Source organism: Neovison vison, chromosome 11 (genome assembly GCF_020171115.1).
Source record: "Neovison vison isolate M4711 chromosome 11, ASM_NN_V1, whole genome shotgun sequence".
NCBI lineage: Eukaryota > Metazoa > Chordata > Mammalia > Carnivora > Mustelidae > Neogale > Neogale vison.
The window spans coordinates 119190375-119213576 of NC_058101.1; the positions used below are offsets into that span (position 1 = coordinate 119190375).

A 23202-nucleotide genomic window follows, 5' to 3' on the forward strand; every position below is an offset into this window, starting at 1 on the left:
TTATGTTATTTTACAACAATATTTTTGGATGAGAGAGTGCTTTTTTGACTTGCTTTTTTTCCCCCCAAACCCAGCAGTTTCTATTTCTCGTTCAAAAAGTATTTGTTGAGTGCCTACCATGTGCCAGGCACTGTTCTTGGAGCTGGGAACAGCAGAGGACAGAACAAAGGTCTGCCCTGATGTTGCTAACATTTGACATGATGGTGGCAAGTAGAAAAAGGTTCAAATCATAATTAAGAGGACTGGGGATAATCCTCCCCTAAGAAAGATTAAAATAAAAGAGGAAAAAAAACCCCCAAAAAGAAAGTTAGTAAAGAAAAACAAAAACCTCCTCCAGGAAATACTTACTGCATGTTATTAACTACCATTCATTGTTTAGTGACTCGTGCCAGACATTATGGGAAGGGCTGGACATTTCTTTTTTTTTTTTAAAAAGATTTTATTTATTTATTTGACAGACAGAGATCACAAGTAGGCAGAGAGGCAGGCAGAGAGAGAGGAGGAAGCAGGCTCCCTGCTGAGCAGAGAGCCTGATGCGGGGCTCGATCCCATGACCCTGGGATCATGACCCGAGCTGAAGGCAGAGGCTTTAACCCACTGAGCCACCCATGCGCCCCCACAGTGAACATTTCTGTAGGCAAAACACTAAGGATGGCTGTTCAGGTTGCTGATCACAGCCCAGAGGCCCGACAACCTCAGGAGCTCTAGCGCGAAGTCCTGAGGGAAGACCCTTAGGGGGATACATTAGAAGTCGAGTCACAGGCCCTGCCCTAAACAACTTTAATGGTTCTTCAAGTTTCGGAAGCAGAATAGTTACAAGCAAAGCACTAAGTAAAATTCTCAGCCCGAAGCACAAATTGGAAGGAAATCTCTAGAATTTTACGTAAAGAGCTCTTATACATTGATTCGGGCCACAAAAAACATTTTTTGAGGGTTGTTGCAATCACATTACTTAATTCCTATTGGACTTGGATTATTATTACTATTTTGTGCTAAAGGTTGGGTGTGTGAGGGGTGGTTTTTCCTGAATAAGAATGTACCTAAATAAACAGCACAAGAGATAGAGGATGAGGCCTGCACCCTCTGATAAACCGCAGGCCTTCCAGGTGTGAATACCAATTCAGGGGAAAAAGTAACTGTTGGTGAGTAGCTTCTAAAACAGTGCTGTTTAATAAAACTTTCTGTCACGATGGAAATGTTCTTTATTTCCACCGTCCAGTATAGTAGCCATCAGCCACATACAGACGCTGAGATCTTAAAATGTGGCTAGAGTGCCACAGGAACTGAATGTTTAATGGTATGTGATTTTAACTAATTAAAATTTCAATTTAACAGCCAATTGTGGCTCATAGCCGCTGCCTAGATAGCAGAATCCTAGATCTTCACAGGTGACATGCTGGCAGTTGCCTCATTATTACTAAAATTTCCTGCGTATCCAGCATTGGGGCTCATTTGCATATGAGATGCCCTAACCTTTCACATACATGGAAATGCACATTATGTTTCAAGAAAGAAGGAAACGAGTAATTAAGGTACTATTGGAAGAGTATGTATCTGTCCCAACCTCAATTCTAGGTAAAACTTCTGTAAGTCCTCCACCCAGGAAAGAGGGTGGACCCCTTTTTTACCCCACTGTAGACCATTTCCATTGCATCTTCCCATCCCTTCCCATCTGCATTCCTCATTCTTAGTTTCTTTTCCTTTCCTTGGTCACACCACATCAGGTGAAACTCAGACCAGTCCCTGTGTTAGTGTAGCCTAGGGCCCCAGGCCAAGATGACCTTGAGAAGGGCTCTTAACCACATCTGTTAAACAAACCTGCAAGGACAGGTCTTGCAAGACAGCAGGCCAGGTCATTTACAATTAGAGGAAGGATCACATGGATTCTGCTAATTTACTTGTAAGATATGAAGCGGCTATAGCTGGCTGTCCGAATTTGGCCACAAAAGCAAATTCAGGTCCTCCAGCATTTTGTGTTAACTCTTGTTAGTAAAAAGAAGAGAAAAACATTATCAAAAATCCAGGACATGAAATTTATAAATTACCTTAATCCAGACAAAAAACACGATGACAGCAGCTATATTGTTGAACTGTATTTGCCAGTATGCCGGATGCTCAAAGTTGGGGAAAGTATTTTGATCTTCTAGAAACTGTAGCAGCACCTCCACATTAGATGCTCTATGTATGTTAATTCCTATAGCTACCATTGACAGCTGGAAAACAGAAGATTTATGTATCATTACAGTGTTTTAGAAACATGTAACTTACCTTCAAACAACTATTTTTCCTCACCCATGTATTAGTCCTAGGGTTCACCCATCTACTTATCCAAATCATTCATACAAGTGACAGGTGTTGAGCACGGCCCAAAACAGGTATAACAATAAACCACTTACATTCCCTTAGCTAGGAAGAGAAATCCAGTGAGTGCACATGTACGTGTGTGCACGTATGCACACACACACACACACACACACACACACGATATGTTGCTCTATTACAAAATCAAACAGGAATGCCTTTTTTTTCTGCCACCCTCATCCAAATCACTTTCCACCCTTCTGCTTTCTCAGCCTCATCTTGCTTTGTTTTTGTTTGTTTTCAACCACCAGCCATACATTCTTTCCACTATTCAACAAATATGAGTACCTACATACACAGTACAGTGCCAAGGCTAAGACGTAAGTAAGAAGTAAGATGCACAAGCTGTTCTCAAGAAACTCATGCTCTGGTTCAAGATGAGGCACACATGCAAAAATAAGTAACACAAAGACCTAGGAAGGAACCGACATCACACTACATAAGGTGAAGTATGAAATAAGACCTATCGGAAGAGTGCCCTTAAGAGGAAAGAAGATCCTTGGTCTTGAAAGATGGTGGGGATGATGGGTGTGAGAGAACTCAAGATTTGCTGTGGGAATATACGTGAGCCAAGGGTTTCCCTCCTGCTCACTTCTCTCCCTTAATTTATGACCATGCAACTTTTCACATTGGCTTGAGTTCTGGGTTCTAAAACCACATCTCAGGAGAACACTAGGCCCTACTCCCATCCATTGCCACTGGATTAATGTGTAGATGTGGAAACTGTTAGAGGTTCACCATTGCAACCTGGGCCTCCTGTGGTGCCTGAAGCCACAGCAGGTGGGCTGTCACAGGTGCTGAGACCTTTGCTGTTCATTCCCTTTCTCTCCTCATGCATGATGGTCAAAGGCCACTTCACTAGTCCTTCTGGAGATGGCTGTCCAAATCATGGCTCCGGGGGGGTTATCATAGCAAAGACCTGCCTGGCTACCAACCACAGCTGAAAAAAGCCAACCTCACCACCTTTTCTTTTTCTGTGAAGGATCCCCAGAGCAAATCTTGGACTTCTGTGCTGGTGGTGGGAATATTTTGGGTTCTCTGGAATACGCCGAAAATATTCTGTTATATTAACTTAGTTGAGAGGGAAGGGTTGACTGACTTAAACAACAATAACCCTTTATCCAACTCTCACGAGGGACAACTGCCTTGTACCCAAGATGTGGTCATTTAAACAACATTAATATCTTATCAACACACTGAATTTCCTACAGAATTCTTCATCAAAATAGAGAATGAGAGAAAAGAGATGAGGGAAAGAGATTCTGTAAGCACTTGAGTTATGTCCTCCTGCGTTTTCTTTGGGATTCTCCATCCCCATCTACCAAAGAACTTCCCTTCCTTAATGTAAGCTTCCTAAGGGCAGAGGTTTGGGTTGTTTTGTTCAGTCCTATATCCCTAATGCCTAGAACAATGCCAGGCACATAGTACACACTCAGAAAATATTTGTTGAATAAATGAATTAATCATTTTCACCCCTGAGCCTACCAATCAACAAAATAATTTGAGTTTAGACCTTATTTTTTTTTTTTTAAAGATTTTTATTTATTTGAGACTGAGACCGGGCAAGAGACAAAAAGCACAAGCTGAGAGGGAGAGAGAGAGCAGGAACCTTGCTGAGCAGGGAGTATCCTATACAGGGCTGGATCCCTGAACTCTGAGATCATAACCTGAGCCAAAGGCAGACGCTCAACCAACTGAGCCACCAGGCGCCCTGATTTTAGATTCCTTAATAGTCTTCTTTTTATCAGTAACTCTGCTAGAAAGACTGTTTAGGTCAAATAGGTTGACTAAAGTAAGTCCACAGATTTCAGAGCCTTTGTTAAAGAAACAAAAGGATGAGGGTTGGGGGGGGTAGTAGGGAGAAGGTGGTGGGGTTATAGACATTGGGGAGGGTATGTGCTATGGTGAGTGCTGTGAAGTGTGTAAACCTGGAGATTCACAGACCTGTACCCCTGGGGCTAATAATGCATTATATGTTTATAAAAAATTTTTAAAAATTATTTTTTAAAAAAAGAAACAAGAGGATAATGGGGAAAATGATTTCAAAGTGATTCCAAGATGTTATATTTATATTTAGGGTAGAATTACTTTTCAAGTTTCAGGTGTGCCTTAGCCTGATAAAAATTCCTTTGCTTTTTTCATGGGGTTGAAGGTCCTGTGCATAGGGCTTATTTTGGAGGGTGAGCAGAGGGCGTGCCCTTGTTTCTGCTGGGTCAGAAGGTTTCAAAGGAGAAGGAGGATTCCAGTAGCCTTTCCTTATTCTTTATAAAAGCACACTGTCTGAATTGTTGTCTTGGCAGTACTGAGAGTTTAAAAAAAAGAAAAAAGAAAAAAGAACAATAGAACAATGAAGCAAGTTTTCAAAGAAATACTTGCAAAACTGAGCCAAAAAACTACCCTCAAATTCCATGATATCAATAGCTATTTTCTCTGAAGTGGGTACAAGGCCATTCCCTAGGGTGTGAAGAGAAAATATGAAAACTTCTATCCAAGTGAAAAGAAAGTATTAAGAGTTCTATTTGTATTTTTTTACCCAATCTTTCAAATTCTATGTTGTGTGTGTTTTCACAAATGTACCTATTATACCACACACACACATGCACACACACACAAACACAGTTTATAAATAAATGGAATACATTAGGGTGTGTTATTAAAGTTTTCACTGATAGGTACATAATCGAAGAGGCGGATGGCCACCGACTGACTATTCTTTTGCTGATATTGAAGGTATTTGGCTAAAACCCAAACAAACCTGCCATTAATTAGCATAATATCACACTCACACTCACCTTTTTACCGTTATTCTCAATGACTTAACTATAAATACATCCAAATAAACTAAAAAGGCAGTTAGAGTTCCAAACGTTAATTGTCTTCTAGAATAATTTTCATGTGTATGGACCCACACTCTTCCATCATGCAGTACAGAAATATTCTGGAAAATTACTTCCAGTATCCTTGCCTTCTTTGCCTCCCTAAATGGTGAAATTCTTTTGTTACAGTTATTAATATACTGAGAATTTGGGGATGAAGAGTTTACCTCCAGGAACAGCGTGATGTTACACAGCCATCATGAGAGAAGGGATGCCCTTCGGAATGCATCCGGGCCAAATGGGTTCTACCCCATATTCTATAGGAACTTTTACTTTAAGTAAAAGCTCTTTCTGAATTACATAGGCATGTAGCTTGAGAGGCAATGGCAGAGTGGCTAAGGTTACTCTGAGAACTCAGTGTACATCTGGATATGAAAAGCACTTGGAACTGTGTCTGACACACACCATTTCTAAAGCATTAGCAATTACTATTAAATTATTGCTCCAGTTAATGTTATCGTCACGCAGTACAGATCTGTATAGTTCTCTTCAATGTCTTGAGCATTCTTTTACTCACATGTAAGTAACATTTTCCTATATTTAAAACATCTCAATAATATATTTCAGAACACATTTTCTATATTTTGCCAGCTAATTCTAGTGATGGTTTGATAATGACTTGATGTAAAAGTTTCACAAAGCCCATATGAATTTTTGGTTGTTAGGGGCAGGAGGAGAGTAATGGCCAAGAAGTAGGGTGACAGAAGACAGAAACCTGATAGGGTAATGCACCCCTTATTGAGACTTCGGGGGGCATCTCTGTCAGCGGACAGTGGGGAGGATGGACTTTGAGGCATGTGACAATTAAGCATGTCCTTATGTGCTTCAGTGTGTAAGAGGACTCAGCAAAAGATTATGTGTTCTTGGTCAAGGGAGAAAGACTGGCAAAAATGCATGTCTGCAGTGGGGACCCTGGAAGAAAGTGATGAGGATGATGTGGAAGGCAAACCATGTTGAACAAGTGTAAGATGTTATAATAAAGTCAAGGGCAGATAGGGGATCTACAAAGTGTCCTAGTCTCGGCTCTCTCCTCACTGACTTCTGATTTCTTGTACCTGATACAGAAAACCCTGATGGTCCCTCACTGGTATTTTGTACACTGGACTATTTGCGGGAAATTTCAAACTGCAGGGAGGCGTTCTCTGCCACCCCAAATATTTTCAAGATGTTTCTCCATACTAGAACTTTACACATGTGCAGAAACATACAAAATGATTTTTGCTAGTAGTTGGAAAAAAACATTATTAACAATAACAAAAAAAGAATAAACAAAACATTCTTTTCTCCCTGTCTCCCACGGCATGCCAAAGGCAAATATGAATTACTAAGTTCTTCTTCTTCTTTCTTTTAATGTCTTAGAACTCCTGCTGAATCAGCACATATGGATCTCTCATTTAAAAAAAAATTATTAGTTCATTAATTTTTAAGTAATCTCTACACCCAACATGGGGCTCAAACTCATGACCCTGAGGTCAAGAGTCACATGCACTTCCAACTGAGCCAGCCAGGTCCCCCACTAATTTATTCTTGTTATTAGTGTGGCTAACTGACAACTTAACGTAAACAACTCTCTACTTCTATATTCAGAAGGGTTACTCTTGCGCAAAATGCAAAAATAATTAGTAACACTGAAATTGAAACAGCACAGCAAAATGTTCAGATTCTCCTTCAGGAATATCAGGATCCACAGTACTGAGGAGATACATCAAGGACTCTAATTAACATGTTTTTATAACAGAGGAGGGAATTCAGTGGTGTTCTCAAACCTACCACAACGATCACAACATCCAGACAATTCCAGCAACTCCTGAAATAGTGTAGCTTGTGAATGCGAATTTCCAAGATCTCTTCCACCACATAGTAAAGGATAAAAAAACAAAAGATAATCTCACAGGCTGCCAGGAAGAAATCAAAAGTTGTGACATATCGGGTCAGCTTTACAGGCTGAAATTGCCAAGATGGAATCACACCGCCTGTTGCTGGGAATTCAACCAATAACCTGCGTTGCAATAAGAACAATTAAAACAGTAACAACAACAACATGGACGCAGCCAGGAAGGGACAGCCGTCTAGTCTGTCCCTGCACTCATACGGGATTCAAACTGTAACCACGAGTCACCCCAGGCTGGTGGCAGAATATTTTTTATCACAGCTAGTAACTACGCACTTGTACCATTCTGTGCCCCCAAAGGGAACAAGGCTTCCCAAGTCCTCCTAAAGAGATTATTCCTTCTCACTCTCGCCTTTACTTTTCTGGTATTTATACTGCTCAAAATGCTCCATAGGTTTTTTTTTTTTTCCCTTAATGTAGAAGCTAATCAACAAACAAGCCTTTCTAGGACTTCTATTAAATGCAGGTAATTCAACTAGGCAATGAAGAACATAAGAAATCTAACTCATGCATTCAAATGTGTATGGCCTATTGAGAAGCAGGATATGTGTTTGTGTGTGGACGTGTACATGTGTGTGTGGATGTACATGTATGTATGTGTATATATGCACAAACTGGGTTTCTATTACATTCATTTGGTATCACCTAACTAGCACTGAATGATTTGTCCTAGGGGATATTCTTGCTACTCTTCCCAGAGCCTTATAGTTAATAGGTGTTCAGCAAACGTCTGATGGTCTGAAACAGTAACATTTTTTACATTCATTCTGATGGCACTGATGTGTAGTGTTTTAGTATAGTTGAAGTGAGGATGTTTCTTGACAAATTCCCATTTTGGAGGTGTCACAGTGAGAAAGTTAAATGATTCGTTTAATCGTACAGGTTCCCTATCAAACTAGAAATAGACTACCTAGCTCCTTCACTTTAAGACTTTCAAAAGACCTTCAGTCAACTAGTAGGTATAACCGTCTCTCTCTCTGCAGGACTGGTAGCCGCACCTGGAGCCCGAGTGTCTAGGACCCAAGCATGAGCAATAATCAGGTCCAGGCAGAGACAAGGGCAAATTAGAATTGGTCAAGGAAGGGCAGAAAGTAGCCTCTGTGCGCCAAGTCCTCTCTCTGTCCTGCTCTGGCCCTGTGTCTGTCAGTCCCTCCAGAAACACAGACAGCAGCATCAAGAAATGAAATAATCGCCTTGAAGATATTCACTCGTAAAGTATGGGGAGGACGTGGAAGCCATACTCAGGGCCTTCTACAGAAATTCCCTGAAATGTCAATCAGAGTTTAGTGCCTGTTTTTATCCTCTTTCTATTCAGACTGAAATCACGAAGAAAAGTTCAATAATAATTGCAATTGGTTTTCATTCACTTCTAGTAATAACTCTTATTTGACTTATGATGATACTATTTCCTTCAAAAGTTGTTAAATACACAGTCTGGAAAAATCCAACTGGCCATGTAAAGCTGACGTGCGTTTAGCCTCAAAAATAATCACAAAATAAGGAAAGTATGAGAATTTACCCTTCTTTTTGGTTGGTAAATATATGTGCAAGAAATTCACACCAGCTACGTCTGGGTACTGACACGTTTACCAGGAGGAGTCAAGCGGGTGAACTCTGGATCCCTCTGGACCTGTTCTACTTTTTTCCTTTTTTATATTACATATTACATATACCTTCTAATATACCACTTTATTAATTTGTTTCTTTTGCTTATTGTCTATTATCGATCTCCTCCTGGATGAGCACAAGCTCTGGAAGACGAGGGATCTTTACTTTGTTGACTGCAGCATCCCCAGAGCTGAGAACTGTGTCTCGCACATACTAAGTGTCCAATAAATGTTTCCCAAATAAGTGAATAAATGAACACAAGGCTCCAGACAAGTCCGCAGGATTTTTGTCAGTTTTCTCATTGCTAACCAGAGTGATCAGGATGGCAATGTCACAGGATCTGAGAAGGAACTTTATGTGCCTTTGGTGAATCTCGTGTGTAAGCAGATACCTGGGTATCCTCCTGAACCCAGGCATAGCCCCTGATGGCTGTGCTTGTGTTCTTAAACAGTATCATCTGAGAGTGGGAAACTTGGAAAGGAGTCGAGGTTTGATGGCCAGAGGTTATGGTAAAGGAGCATAGAGCACCCATCATCTTACAACAAGTAAGAATAGATACAAAACACGGTGCTTTTTCTGGGGAGGTTTCAGCTTTGGGATGAACTTGGACCAGACTTACGTTTCTTCCCAACTCATAATATTCTAGGATCCTAACTCACCTGCACCAAATATATTTATCTCACTAAGCCTTTGGTTTCCCCCTTCACTTGCTATAGGCTCTGACCCTTGGCATTCTCTTTTAGCCAAATGCAGCAATGGTTTCCTGGTCTCTCTCAGGACTGGGATGTACCTACAAGTACACAGACATGGGAGGGATCAGTGCCCTTGGTACACACCTGATCACACAGAACAGGTTAATGTTGGCGTTGTATACTGAAAAATCAATAAAAGTGGCCCTGGTTCCTCGGTCCAGCCAGCCGTTTTTCTTGAGGCTGGCAACCTGAGCCGCTGTCTCCTCTCTTGTTCTTGACAAATCCAGGTAATAGCCAGCTCCGCTATAGGTTGCAATCATTCCCCAGTGGCTACTCCCATTCAAGTCTTTTTCACTTGTGTAGATCCAACTAATTAAAAGACAAAAGGAAAACAAAACAATCAGTGGAACACTTAACGGCAATTACAAAGCCAGCTGGTTCCCCGCATAACAGAGTATGTAATATATCAAGTTAAGTCTTATCAAGTTGGGTAACATGCTTGGTGGGGGCTTCGTGTTTTCTTATTTAACTCTCATACACTTATTATCTCCATTTTAGGAATGAGGGCCCTGAAGCTTAGTGAGGTCCACTCAATCTCACAGCTTCTGAGGTTATTGTCAGGAACCCACACCAAGCCAGAGTCTCTAGAATCTGTGCTATTAGCACTCAGTCTATATGGGTAACTATACTTAGGAGCTAGATGACTCTAGGCTCTCAGAGAAAATTGCAGACAAGTTCATCAAGTACCACTAATGGCAACTGAACCAAACAAGACTCCACAGGGCATTTGGGAATTAATTAATTAACTAATTAACTTGAGAGGGGGAAAGATAGTGGTGGGGAGCAGAGGGAGTGGGGGGAGACAGAGAGAAAATCTTAACCAGGCTCCACAGCCAGTGCAGATTCCAACATGCGGCTTGATCTCAGGACCTTGAGATCATGACTGGAGCTGAAATCAGGAGTTTGACACTGACCAACTGAGCCACCCAAGCTTTCCAGGGCATTTGGGAATTTAATCCACAAATATTGGCAGAGGCTCTTTTGGGAACCAGATGCTTCTCTGGCATTAATGAGGATATAAAGATGAACCAAGTTCCTTTCCAGTTCATTTATAAAAAGCGGGGAGAGAAAAGACATGAAACAATTCAAATACAAGGTAAATGGATGATGTCCAAGAGAAGAAAGAGAAATTTCTCAGGCAAATCAGAGGAAAGCTGTTCTTGTCCAGGCATCCAGTGACAGGGAAGGTGCCTCAGAGAAAGCTTTTGGAAGAAGCTGCAGTGGACCTGGGTTGTGAAAGGTAAACAGAATTCAGGCAGGCACCAGTGGATGGGAAGGGCCTTTTCAAGCCTGAGGCAGGGGGTAGGGGGTTGGGAGGTGTGGAGGGAGGGGGGGAAGTACAAGGCACCCGGCTAGTAGCTGAGGTCGGCTCACATACATGAAGAAAGAAGGCTGAAAGGTAGACAGTGATCAGACTGTGAGGGAAGGGGTCACGGAGGGAAGTTTCTGAGAGGCACAGAACAGGGTTCCTCTGGTGGCAGCAGGAAAGACTGGAGTGGTGAGAACAGGAGGCTCACATGTAGGAAAAAGTGGCCACAGCAGGTCTAAGACCGCTTTTCCTTAGGAAGGCCTGCTGGCAAGGCTGCACCTTGGCTGGCATCTGGAACTTGATAAAAAACTCCCTATGCTGATTCAAAACATATCTGACCAACTTGTCTGACCGGCTGCTTCTCCCTCTCCTCTGCCTCATCGCCCCACCCCACCCCAACCTGCTCATAGGTGTGTGCTCTCAAATAACTAAAATCTTAAAACAAAAACAAAAACAAAAACAAAACAAAAAAAAACATTAAGTGACTGGGAAGAGTGATTGTGCCTAGACTGTCAGCACAAACACAGTGGCTTATGCCCAACGACTGCCTGCCTTCTGGGAGCCTGGCATTCTGCCAGGCAGTGGCCGCCTATGTGACCAGCTGCCAGCAACTACCTCGGGCACTAAGTCTCTAATGAGCCTTTCTGATACACAACAGTTCATACATGTTGTCATAGCTTGTTCCGGGAGGAATTCAGTGTGTCCTATGTGACTCCGCTGGGAGAGGGCTTCTGGAAGCCTGCGTGTTGTTTCCTCCAAACCTTCCCCCATGTGCCTGGACCCTCTGCTGCTTTTGCTTTTATCCTTTCATTGCGCTGAAGATAGCCATGAGCATGACTGGATGACGAACGCTGTGAATCCTTCCGGCGCACCCCTGAGCCTGGGAGTGGTCCTGGGCACTGACACAGCTCGGTTAGCAGTGGCTGCAACTACTCAGAGGAGCCGATGAGGCCTGAGCCAGAGCAATGAGAGGAGGACAGGATGACGGACAGGAAGGATGGACAGAGGACACTGTAGAGACTGTCAGCAGAATGTGGCCTCTGACTTGGAAGCTGGAGCGAGGGAGAAGGGACATCTGAAAAAAATGGAGATTCTCCTTTTGGATAACGCAAAGGAGCTGGTAGGACAAAGGTAGGAGATAGATTTGGCTTTTGTTTCCTGTCACTAGAACATAAGCTCTGTAAAGACGGGGGATTTGTTTCTGTTTTGTTTCCTGCTGCTTTGTTACCCCAGCCAGCACCAAGGGTGTTTCTAGAAGAGGGAGACTTCACTGAGAAAATGCTGGCACATGTTAACACTCTGTATACTTGTTGAAGAAACGATAAATTATCAAACAAATTATCTCTCAAACATGAGAGAGGAAGTCACTGGAATGCCAAGGGCAAGAATGTAAAGAAAGCAAAGCTAGAGATCTGAATACAGAACCCGGGAATAAGAGAGAAGTGGGAGAGTTAAGAAAGGCATTAGAGAATGAAGGGAACCCCAAGTTTAGTGTCACTCTCAGAAGTCAAAAAAACAGGAAATCAACATGGCCGAGTTCTGCAGAGGTTGGACGGGATGAAGATCAAGAACTGGTCACTGGGGGGCGCTGGGGTGGCTCAGTCATTAAGCATCTGCCTTTGGCTCAGGTCATGATCCCAGGGTCCCATCCGGCTCCCTGCTCAGCGGAAGCCTGTTTTCCCTCCCCCACTTCCCCTGCTTGTGTTCCTGCTTTTGCTGTGTTTCTAATAAATAAATAAATAATCTCTAAAAAAAGAAAAGAATTGGTCATTGGGTTGGCAAATTCAACAAATCCACCGGTGGCTTCCAAGAGAGATGTCAGAAGCACAAATTTTAAGCTTTAAGGAGTGAATCAGTGTTAAGGGAATGGAAGTGGCAAGTGAAGGCTACTCTTTCCAGACGCTTGTGGAGTTGAACGGAAGGAGAAATAGGAGTAACTTGAGAATAGGGCAGAATCAAGGGATGGTTTGGATCCACGGCAGTCCATCCTGTAGTGGAAATCACGTACCCATCTACGCCCCGGTGGGTATTTACGGAGCAGTGTTAGATACCAGCCAGCGGTCAAGGCTGTAAAAATACAGCAGTGAATGGAATATAGTCCCCGTGGTCCAGAAGCCTGAATACTGACGAGGAGCTGAGGGAGACCAAGAGCCACCCTAACAGCGTAATTGCTATGGAAGGCGCAATGTGGTTTAGTGGAAGAATCACGGGTTTTGGAGTCAGGCTGGTTAAATCCCAGCATGGTTCCATTTGTGAGCTGTGACGCTTTGGGTAAGTTAGCCTCAGTTTTTTCATCAACAACATAGAGATGACATGTATTTCAGGTTGTTTTGTGAAAGCAGATGAGACAACGCATGAAATCCCTTCTTAAATAGCATCTGGTAAGTGGCTGCATCTACTTCTCTTATTAATGATATGAAATAAGTAAAATATTAAACCTGGACAAAACATCTTTTGGGATGATTTGATCCCTTTATGCTGAATCTTCTGACCTTTACTTAGTGTGTTCCTTAGGGACTCTGGTCCTAAATAAGATATCTACTGGATATCTTATTTAGGCAAAGAATCTGATCACAGGAAGGCTGGCTGCCCCACTGTCTATGAACAAATCTGGAGTCTGGCTGTCTCAGTTCAAGAGAGGAATCTAGATGAACTGAAAGAATTAATTAGTAAAGTGTAGAAGACAATTCTAACCACAGTGACTCCCCCAGGGGCAATGACCCTAAGAGGCCCACCTTGGGACAGCTTGAGCATTCTTCTTATTTCTTTATAATAACTGCAGTAATTCTAAAAATAATGACTATCCTTCCTTAATACACAAGATGTTATAGGTGTGGTTACGAAAGAACACCCCAAATCTGTGCCAATATGCACAGGAACAATACCTACTCAAAATCAGAATCCACACATTTGAGAGGACAGGCTTTCAACCAGACACAAAACTGCCTCACAAGCTTATTATATACTTTAAATACTTGTAACTTTGAACCAAAATGTATTTGTAAATGCTAGTAACATGAGAATTTCCGCACCAGACCAGTTCTCAGTAACAACCCAGTGAATGTCATCCCCGGATCTAGAAAAAAAGGATTCAGGCATCTTCAAAGAAGCCTCCAAAGGCCCAGGTAGCTGCCTTCTTGGGGGCCATATGGTCAACAATTTAGCCTTTTGAAAAATACGTATGCAGGAGCCAAAGGGGGTAAAAAGTAGAAAAAACCTGAGAAACCAAAGACCAATTTGGCCATGGTCTTAAGTCTAAGCACTGAAGACTCACTTAAAGCATCTTCTCTCCTTGGTTAAGGGGTTAGAGGATGAATGAATGAACGAAGGAGTGAGTGAGAAGCCAGGGCACTGATACTTACGCAGTTCCATTTCTTGGACCGAAAGGAGCCCTGTCTTCACTACTGACCGAGTAGACATCATAGCACTCTTTAATCTCATCTCTCAAGTCCTGGGGGATTGAACAGGACCCATTTCTGACTTTGAGTTGCCGGATACGTGGCACCCCTAGCAGGAGGTTCTCGTAGTAGATGAAGCTTCGGTTGTCAGCTTCCGTTCTGTTGCTGGGCTGAGTCTTCCAGTAAAGCCCATCCAGTAAGGCACCTTCTGTGAACTGAAAGTGAAGGAAACATTGTGGAAAAGTTTTTTGAAGAGCCCCAAGCTTAATGGCTGTTTTGCTCTTTCCTGGAATGTTTGCATGACCAACAGTCTGGGAACTCTGTAAACACGGCAGAGTGACAAGTGATCGTTATATCACTTGCTAGCTGTGAGGCCTTGAGCAGGATCCAACTTTTTTTTTTTTTTTTATAGATTTTATTTATTTATTTATTTGATAGACAGAGAGGGATCACAAGTAGGCAGAGAGGCAGGCAGAGAGAGAGGGGGAAACAGGCTCCCTGCTGAGCAGAGAGCCCGATGTGGGGCTCGATCCCAGGACCCTGAGATCATGACCTGAGCTGAAGGCAGAGGCTTAAACCACTGAGCCACCCAGGCGCCCCGAGCAGGATCCAACTTTGAGCCAAGGTTCCTGCATCTATAATATCCATCCTCTGCATGGCTGCTACCCTGGTCTCCAGTAGGTGCTTAACAAAGGGTAACTCAGATTTTTATGCTAGGACTAAAGGTGTGTGTGTGTGGGGGATTCATATAAGTCCACAAGTATGAACAATTTTACTTTCCCTTATTAAAACAGCATCCTGGGGGCACCTGGATGACTCAGTCGATTAAGCGTCTGCCTTCAGCTGGGGACATTATCCCAAGGTCCTGGGATGGAGCCCTGTACCGGGCTCCCAGCTCGGTGTGGAGCCTGCTTCTCCTTCTCCCTCTGCTTACCACTCTGCCTGCTTCTGATCCCTGTCTCTCTCTCTCTCCTGGATAAATACATAAAATCTTAAAAACAAAACAAAACAAAACAAAAAACCCCACAGCGTCCTACATAATCCCGGTTCCAAACTTGTCTGGAGAGGAAAACACTAGTTTTGGTTACCAGTCTGCCATCTGGTGGATCATTTAAGTGTCTGGATTATTTTTTTATTTTTATTTTTTTTATTAACATATATTATTTGCCCCAGGGGTACAGGTTTGTGAGTCATCAGGCTTACATCTCATAGCACTCACCATAGCACATACCCTCCCCAATGCCCATCACCCAGCCACCCTCTCTATAACCCCCCACCCCCCAGCCCTACCCCTCAAATTCCTTGATTCAGAGAGATCATATGGTAATTGTCTTTCTCTGATTGACTTATTTCACTCAGCATACTACCCTCTAGTTACATCCATGTCATTGCAATGACAAGATTTTGTTTCTTTTGATGGCTACATAGTATTCTAAAATACACACACATACACGCACACACATACACACACACACTTTTTTTAAAAATTTTTAAAGATTTTTATTTATTTATTTGACAGAGACACACCGAGAAAGGAAACAAAAGCAAGAGGAGAGGAAGAGGGAGAAGCAGGTTTCCTGTGGAGCAGGGCGCCCAATGCAGGGCTTGATCCTAGGACCCTGGGATCATGACCTGAGCCGAGGACTCTTAACCGATGAGCCACTCAGGCGCCCCTACCACATCTTCTTTATCCATTCATCTGTTGATGGACATCTAGGTTCCTTCCAAGTGTCTGGATTATTGTGGCCTATAGTGAACTCTGTAAGTGCCCCGACCCCTGCCACTGCCCCTGCTTTTCGAGCTTGGCATTCATTACCATGGAACTGTACATATTGGAAAAGTCTCTCATTAGTTTGCCTTAGGGGATTAGATAATCAGTAGAGAGCAACTGATTTGCTTTGCTGAGGCTAGGAGAGACGGGGTTTGGATGCCAAGTATTTTTAGGTGTCAGCATTAATGGGTTCATATGGTCCGGGTTCCTCTATCTTTACAACCACCAGCTCTGACCCCAGGGTTCAGTAAGAGCTTCAGAAAGCATCTCTGCTGGAAGAAACAAGTCTTTCCTCTCCAGTTTCCCTTTCGATTTTCTTAGGTTCTGAGCACTATACCTCCCAGATCAGTCTAACATTTCTCCTACAGTATCACTCAAAATTTATCCTTGGTTACCATGTTGGATTTTGTGACAATCTGAGAAGGGCCTGGGTTGAACTTCATATAACGATCTCTAAAAGAACGTGCCTGCCTTGTATCAGGCGCTGTTCTAGGCTACATGCCAACATTAACAAAGAGACAAAAGACAAAAAAAAAAAAAAAAAAACAAAACCAAAAACAAAAAGAAAACCCAAAGCAAGTCAGAACAACCAAATCTTGCCCTTATAGGCCATACAGCCTGGGAGATACTCAACAGACACTTACTGAATCATGAATGACTGAGTGAATTACATACTAGGGAGAGGAAGTGCCTGTCAGGCTGGAAACAAGGCCATTTTCTCCCTCGCTGACCATGTGTAAGCAAGCTGAATGACTCCTCGTCCCTCACCTACCAGCAGGGTGTAATGTGAGCCCTTGCCTCATATGGTTGCTTGGGATTAAAGGCAGGAAGGTATGAAACACACAGCAGGGTGCAAGACACATACATGGTTCTCAGTCTAACACCTCGCCATAGCCTTCACCTCATACAGCTTCACAAAGTAGGTCCTACAGATGGATACTGCTGACTTAAATTTATGAAACCCAATGAACAATTTTCAACAGTAAAGAGGTACGTTGAAAGTCATCTGCAAATACCTTCCAGAAGTCTTCCATCGAAGAAAGTGTTTTAAAATTTGTTTTCTCTGTTTTGGACACTGGGGTATCCAGGAAGAGCTGTGACATTATCCGGGTATAGTAGTACGCACTGGAGCTCATCATCCCATAGGTCACTGGAACACAGAAAAAGCCATGTGAACCCTGTGGGGAAACCCGCACACTCACTTGCACACTCCCAGTGGACAGGCGGGTAGCCACAAACATTCTGCTGTGTCCCCTGCCTTCCTTCCCTTTACCATTCTTCTAGGATCTCTCCCTAGCTCTTGGGCCTATAAAAGAAATAAATTCACATTGGCTTATGGGAAACAAAACTGGCTCACTACAGGGAATGAAGTTAAGATCAAGAGCCTCTACTTGACATCTGGGACAGGCCTATTCAACCTCACCCTCCACCCCCCACTAGCCCCTCCACGCAGTGAGGCTGCTCCTGGATCAGCCCCTCCACACGGTGAGGCTGCTCGGCACAGGCGCCTACAGAAGCCATGCTGCACTCCTTGTCCTGCAGCTGGGCACACACTGTTAGGCTCCCTACAATAACGCGGGCGGCTGCTCTCTGTTTCGCATCACTTCTCCATTCTTCTCTGCTCCGCACCTTGAGGCTGACCACTACAGACTGTACCACATGAGCTCCCTTGCCCTTGGATTGCCAAGTATTTGGCCCAGAGGAGGCTGAGCAGGAAATCCGGGGACCTGAGAAGAGCGAGGCTGGGTTTGCTTCCTCTATCTGTACTCTATTCCTCCACTACCTGGATGCAGTTTGGCAGGGCACCCTCTAACCTTGGCCATAGCTGCCGGGGGAAATCTCCCCTCCCGCAGCCACACTGGGCTCATGCCATGCCATTCGTTCCCTTGTCCCCTCAGGTCTGGCGGTGGTAACTGTTTCGAGGGCCTTACTCCCCTTGCAGGTTCCCATAACCCTCCCCCTAGTGGAAACAGTTCCTTCATTAAATGTTCTTTAATTGCCACTTTGAGCTTTCCATCTCTTTCCTTCCAGAATGCCAATACAGACACATCTGCCTCCCATCTACCTATCACATCTTCTACAGAACCCTCTAAAGCCAAGCTACACCCCTGCCATGGAGATTTGCTGATTATATCAGCCCATTCTGGTCCCAGAGGGAGATGGGAAGATAATTTATAGGCATAGTAGGTTACAGGAGATCAGAGGTTGAATCTTGGCCATGTCTGCTACTTACTATGTGACCTGTGCAAGTTGTTTAAACTTTCTTTTCTTTTCGTTGCTTTTTTTTTTTTAAGTAGGGGCTTGAACTCAACAACCCTGAGATCAAGACCTGATCTGAAATCAAGAGTCAGATGCTTAACTGACTGAGGCACCTGGGTGCCCCAAGCTGCTTAAACTTTCTGAGCTTTGGTTTCCTTTTCTGTAGGATGGGGATAACTAGCTATCCCATGGGAGTTTTGGGTGCTTACATAAGAACAGTAACTAGTAGGAGTGCCTGGGTGGCTCGGTGGGTTAAGCCTCTGCCTTCAGCCTGGGTCATGAACTCAGGATCCTGGGATCAAGCCCTGCATCAGGCTCTCTGCCAGGCAGGGAGCCTGCTTCCCCCCCACCCCCGCCTCTCTGCCTACTTGTGATCTCGCTCTCTCAGACAAATAAATAAAATTAAAAAAAAAAAACAACAAACCAGTAACTAGTAACTAAAAATTGCCCAATCTAGTGGTTGAAATTTATGAGTCCAATAATGATGGTTCTTTCTCCTTAATGAGTTGCTCTAACACATGTATTAAAAATTTCAGTGCTTTTATCAGGGCTGTCTTACACTGGACGCTAACGATTGTGTGTACAATATGCTATAATCCCTCTCACTGACAAAAAGCTTCAAGGGAAAACACTTCTCTTTTATACTTCTTTCGACCACAGAGGTTTTACACTTCTTTTAACATTGTTCTCAACATCCAGTGGGTGATTAATACTTAGCTGACTCTGTAATAATCTTCAAGCATCATAAAATGCATTTTAAAACCTTGTATTATATGATTTGAAGATAAAGTGCTACTGGGTGAAATCTCGTCCCCACCTGTGCAGCAGAGAAAATCATTTAAAAAGAGGAGTAGACAGTAGTGATTCAAACCCAAGTGTGTTTTAGAATCTACCTTGAGCAGTCAATGGATGAAACACACAGTCATGAGGCTTCTGTGCTCTATCAGGAGGGGAAGGAATGTTTTTCTGTCCCCTTAGTTAGGCTCTCTCTCCCCCCTGTCCCTAGGACCCACAAATTAGGATAAGAACATGCCTCTTCAAGTGTTACATGACCTGCTACCTCTCAAAACTAAACTGGGCCAGAGTTAGGGGCTTAGACTTAATCCATTCACATTTATGAGACAAAGTACTTAAGAAGATAAGCAAGGTGTGATCTCCATCCCTAAGAAGAAAAGCCAATAAGCTTCCCTGGGAACAGCACTGCTCGCTTGGCTCCCACAGAGGGATGGGCAAGGTACAGTGAACTCCAGGAAAGCTTTCTGTGGATCCAGAGACAGCTAAGGGAACAAAGCTGATATCACGCAAAAGAGGACACGGGAAGGATCCCCAAAACCTAATAAATAATTACTAAGCTGATTTTTTCAATGAACTTGAAATTAAAATTGGCTTTGGATTGGTTGATTCCAAATGTTTTTTACCGTGTGGTTTTTTTTAAAAAAATTATGACAAATGATTTAAAGATTTTGCTTTATAAATTATGCTAGTTCTATCTATACACAAATGTAAGTGTTTGAGCCACTGATTAAAAATTGTAACTCTTTTGTTTTCCTATTTTTCCTATTTTTAGTATCGATTGCTTTTGAAATTCTCAGGACCTTGTATGAAATTTCAAGGCTTCACTAAAAGGGAAGTGATGCACTCCCTTGGCTATTTAGCACCATCTGTTGGGCATCCAGAGAAACAATGTCAACTAGCTTTGAAGGGACAATTATTCTAATACATTCAATCAGCAAATATTAACTCAGTCCCTCCCTTGTGCTAAGTCCTGGGTTGGTCCATGGGATATCTCTGAGTGCCAGTGCCACACATTCCAGGCATCATCTGCACCATGAGTCCAAGTAGGATGTAGTTAAAGCACCCCCGGGATTTGGAAGCAGAATGATCTGGGTTTGAGTTTCAGCTTTGCTTTATCAAGAATATCTGCCTCTGTGGTTGTGATAGTTGGCCTTGGTGTTTTGGGATCTCAGACAAATACTTCTCTGAGCTTGAGTTTCACCTACAAGGAAGCGGGTATAATAATATATAGGGCAGGGTGCCTGTGTGGCTCAGTCAGTTAAATGGCTGCCTTCAGCTAAGGTCATGATCCCAGGGTCCTGGGATGGAGACTTGCATCCCATGGGGCTCCTTACTCAGCAGGGAGCCTGCTTCTGCCTCTGCCTCTGCCCTTTCCCCTGCTTATGCATGCACTCTCTCTGGCAAATAAATAAATATCTTTAAAAAAATAATGTCTAGGGTTTCTGCATAGTTTAATGGGAGAAATGTATGTGAAGACATTTTGGACAATGTCAAATGCAGTAATACAAGACTGTTAAATTATTTTCTCTTCAGTCCCAGATGGAGAAAGCCCACTTGCAAAATAGCATTCACTCTTTAAATGATATGAATCATGAAGAAAAAAAATATAGGATGAAATAGATAACCTTAAATGAGGAATAGAAAGGAGGAAAATGTTAAAAAATATAAGCTAAAGGAGAAATATATGTCCAATGTGTATATATTTCTTCTACTATATAACCCTTATCTTAACTTCCAAGTTCCCTTTGCCATAAAATAAGGCAGAATAAAAAATATTATCACAGCATCATCAACTAATCAGCATGCACTATAAGTAAAGCTGTTTTAAAAACATGCCTCGGATCAGAGTGGCAAGATGGTGGAGGAGGAGCAGACTGAAATGACATCAGATCCCAAGAGTTCAGCTAGATAGTTATCAAACCGTTCCGAACACCTACAAGCCCAACAAGAGATCTAAGAGAAGAAGAGCAGCAATTCCAAGAACAGAAAATCGACCACTTTCTGAAAGGTAGGATGTGCGTTGAAATGAATCCGAAGCAGCGGGAAGATAGACCATGGGGGGAGGGGGCGGCTCCTGGCAAGCGGCGGAGCAATGGAACACTAAATCAGAACTTTTAGAAGTCTGCTCCACTGAGGGACATTACTCCAGAGGCTAAGCGGAGCCCTCGCAGGGACAGTGTGGTCTCAGGTCCCATGGGGTCACAGAAATGTCGGGGGTGCCTGAGTGTGGTATCAGAGCAGGGAAGCTGGCTCCAGAAGTGGAGCTGAGGAGTGAGCTCTCAGCTTGGGGTCACCTTAAACCATGATCCAAGGCACAGTTGGGCCACTCACTGCTTTTTGAGCACAGACCCCACAAGTGGCACGTTCAGGGAAACTCACCTTTCTGCTCCAGGAGGAGCAGTGCAGCAGGGATCTGCTGGATTTGGAGACTCCAAACAAGGCTGTGTGCCAGAGATAGAAATGCTCAGTACCAGGCCAGGTGAGCTTTGAGTGCAGCCAGAGACCAGGGAGACAGCAGTGATTGACTACTTATCTCTGAGGGCGCACTGAGGAGTGGGGCCCCGAGCTCTTGGCTCCTCTAGGCCAGGGACTGGGAGACTGCCATTTTCATCCCATCCTCCAAAGCGATACAGAAAGCATTCAGGGAACAAAAGCTACCAAAAGTGAACCCAAGCAGATTACTTAGCTGGTCCCTGGCGAGGCGGTACAATTCTGCCTTGGCCAAAGACATCTGAGAATCACTGCAACAGGCCCCTCCCTCAGAAGATCAGCAAGAACATGCAGCCAAGACCAAGTTCACCTATCAAGGAGAACAGCAGAACTCCAGAGCTAGGGGAAAGCAACGCATAGAATTCATGGCTTTTCCCCCCGTGATTCTTTAGTCTTGCAAAGTTAAATTTCTTTAAATTTTGCTTTTTTTCTTATTTTTTAACTTCTCCTATTTTCTCTTTTAACATTTTTAAGTAGTTTATCTTAATAAGACCTTTCTAAAAAAAAAAAAAATCTTTTTAAACCTTCATTGTCATACTCATGCTTTATCCCTTCACTGTATTTAACCTTATTTTTTATATACATATAGGTTTTTTTTCCTAAAAAATTTTGGGATACAATTTCTTCTAATAGATCAAAATATACCCTAATCTACCACATGGCTTTGTTCTAGTCCCCAGCCTGAGCACATTCCCTCCTCTTTTTTTCTCTTTTTCTTTTTCCAACCAACTTATCTTATCAATTCCTTTTTTAGAATTTTTAAAAATTTTCACCTTTACAGTCATATTCCATCCCTTCATCGGGTTTACCCTTATTTTTGTATATATGTAAGTTTTCTTTTCTTTAAAACTTTGGGAGGTAGTGTCTTCTAAGAGACCAAAATACACCCAAAATGAAGTGGATGGCTCTGTTCTATTCACCCATCATATATATATATATATATATATATGTAATTTCTTATTTTTTAAAAAGATTTTATTTATTTACTTGACAGACAGAGATCACAAGTAGGCAGAAAGGCAGGCAGAGAGAAAGGAAGGGAGGCAGGTTCCCTGCTGAGCAGAGAGCCTGATGCGGGGCTCAATCCCAGGACCCTGGGATCATGACCTGAGCCAAAGGCGGAGGATTTAACCCACTGAGCCACCCAGGTGCCCCTATAACTTTTAATTTTTAAATTTTTATTTCTTTTTCCTCCATTCTTCTCCCCCAAGTTTTGGATCTCTTCTGATTTGGTTAGCATACATTTTTCTGGGGTCTTTGCCACCCTTTTAGTATTTTATTCTCTGTCCGTATATTCTTATCTGGATAAAATGACAAGGCAGAAAAACTCATCACAAAAAAAAGAACAAGAGGCGGTACCAATGACTAAGGACCTAATCAATTCGGACATTGGTTATATGTCAGAACTAGAGTTTAGAATGACGATTCTCAAGGTGCTAGCTGGGCTCAAAAAAAGGCATGAATGCTATTAGAGAAACTCTTCTGGAGAAATAAAAGAACTAAAATCCAACCAGGTTGAAATAAAAAAAGCTATTAATGAGGTACAATAAAAAAATGGAGGCTCTTACTGCTAGGATAAATGAGGCAGAAGAGAGAATTAGTGATATAGAAGACCAAATGACAGAGAATAAAGAAACTGAGCCAAAGAAAGACAAACAATTACTGGACTGCAAGGGGAGAATTCGAGAGGTA

The 23202-nt window shown here is 42.8% G+C and overlaps 1 protein-coding gene across 1 annotated transcript in view; it reads right to left on the bottom strand.

The window, feature by feature from the left end:
* The window catches only part of PKD2 (polycystin 2, transient receptor potential cation channel), a 61610-nt gene that overhangs the window by 18289 nt on the left and 20119 nt on the right, over nucleotides 1-23202 (bottom strand). Inside the window, exons 3-7 of the mRNA XM_044224551.1 lie at nucleotides 16983-17116; nucleotides 14160-14410; nucleotides 9573-9797; nucleotides 7008-7236; nucleotides 2046-2213 (exon numbers count right to left, since the gene is read on the bottom strand). Of these exons, the coding sequence (XP_044080486.1) occupies nucleotides 2046-2213; nucleotides 7008-7236; nucleotides 9573-9797; nucleotides 14160-14410; nucleotides 16983-17116 (1007 nt within the window). The remainder of the gene's footprint in view (nucleotides 1-2045; nucleotides 2214-7007; nucleotides 7237-9572; nucleotides 9798-14159; nucleotides 14411-16982; nucleotides 17117-23202) is intronic.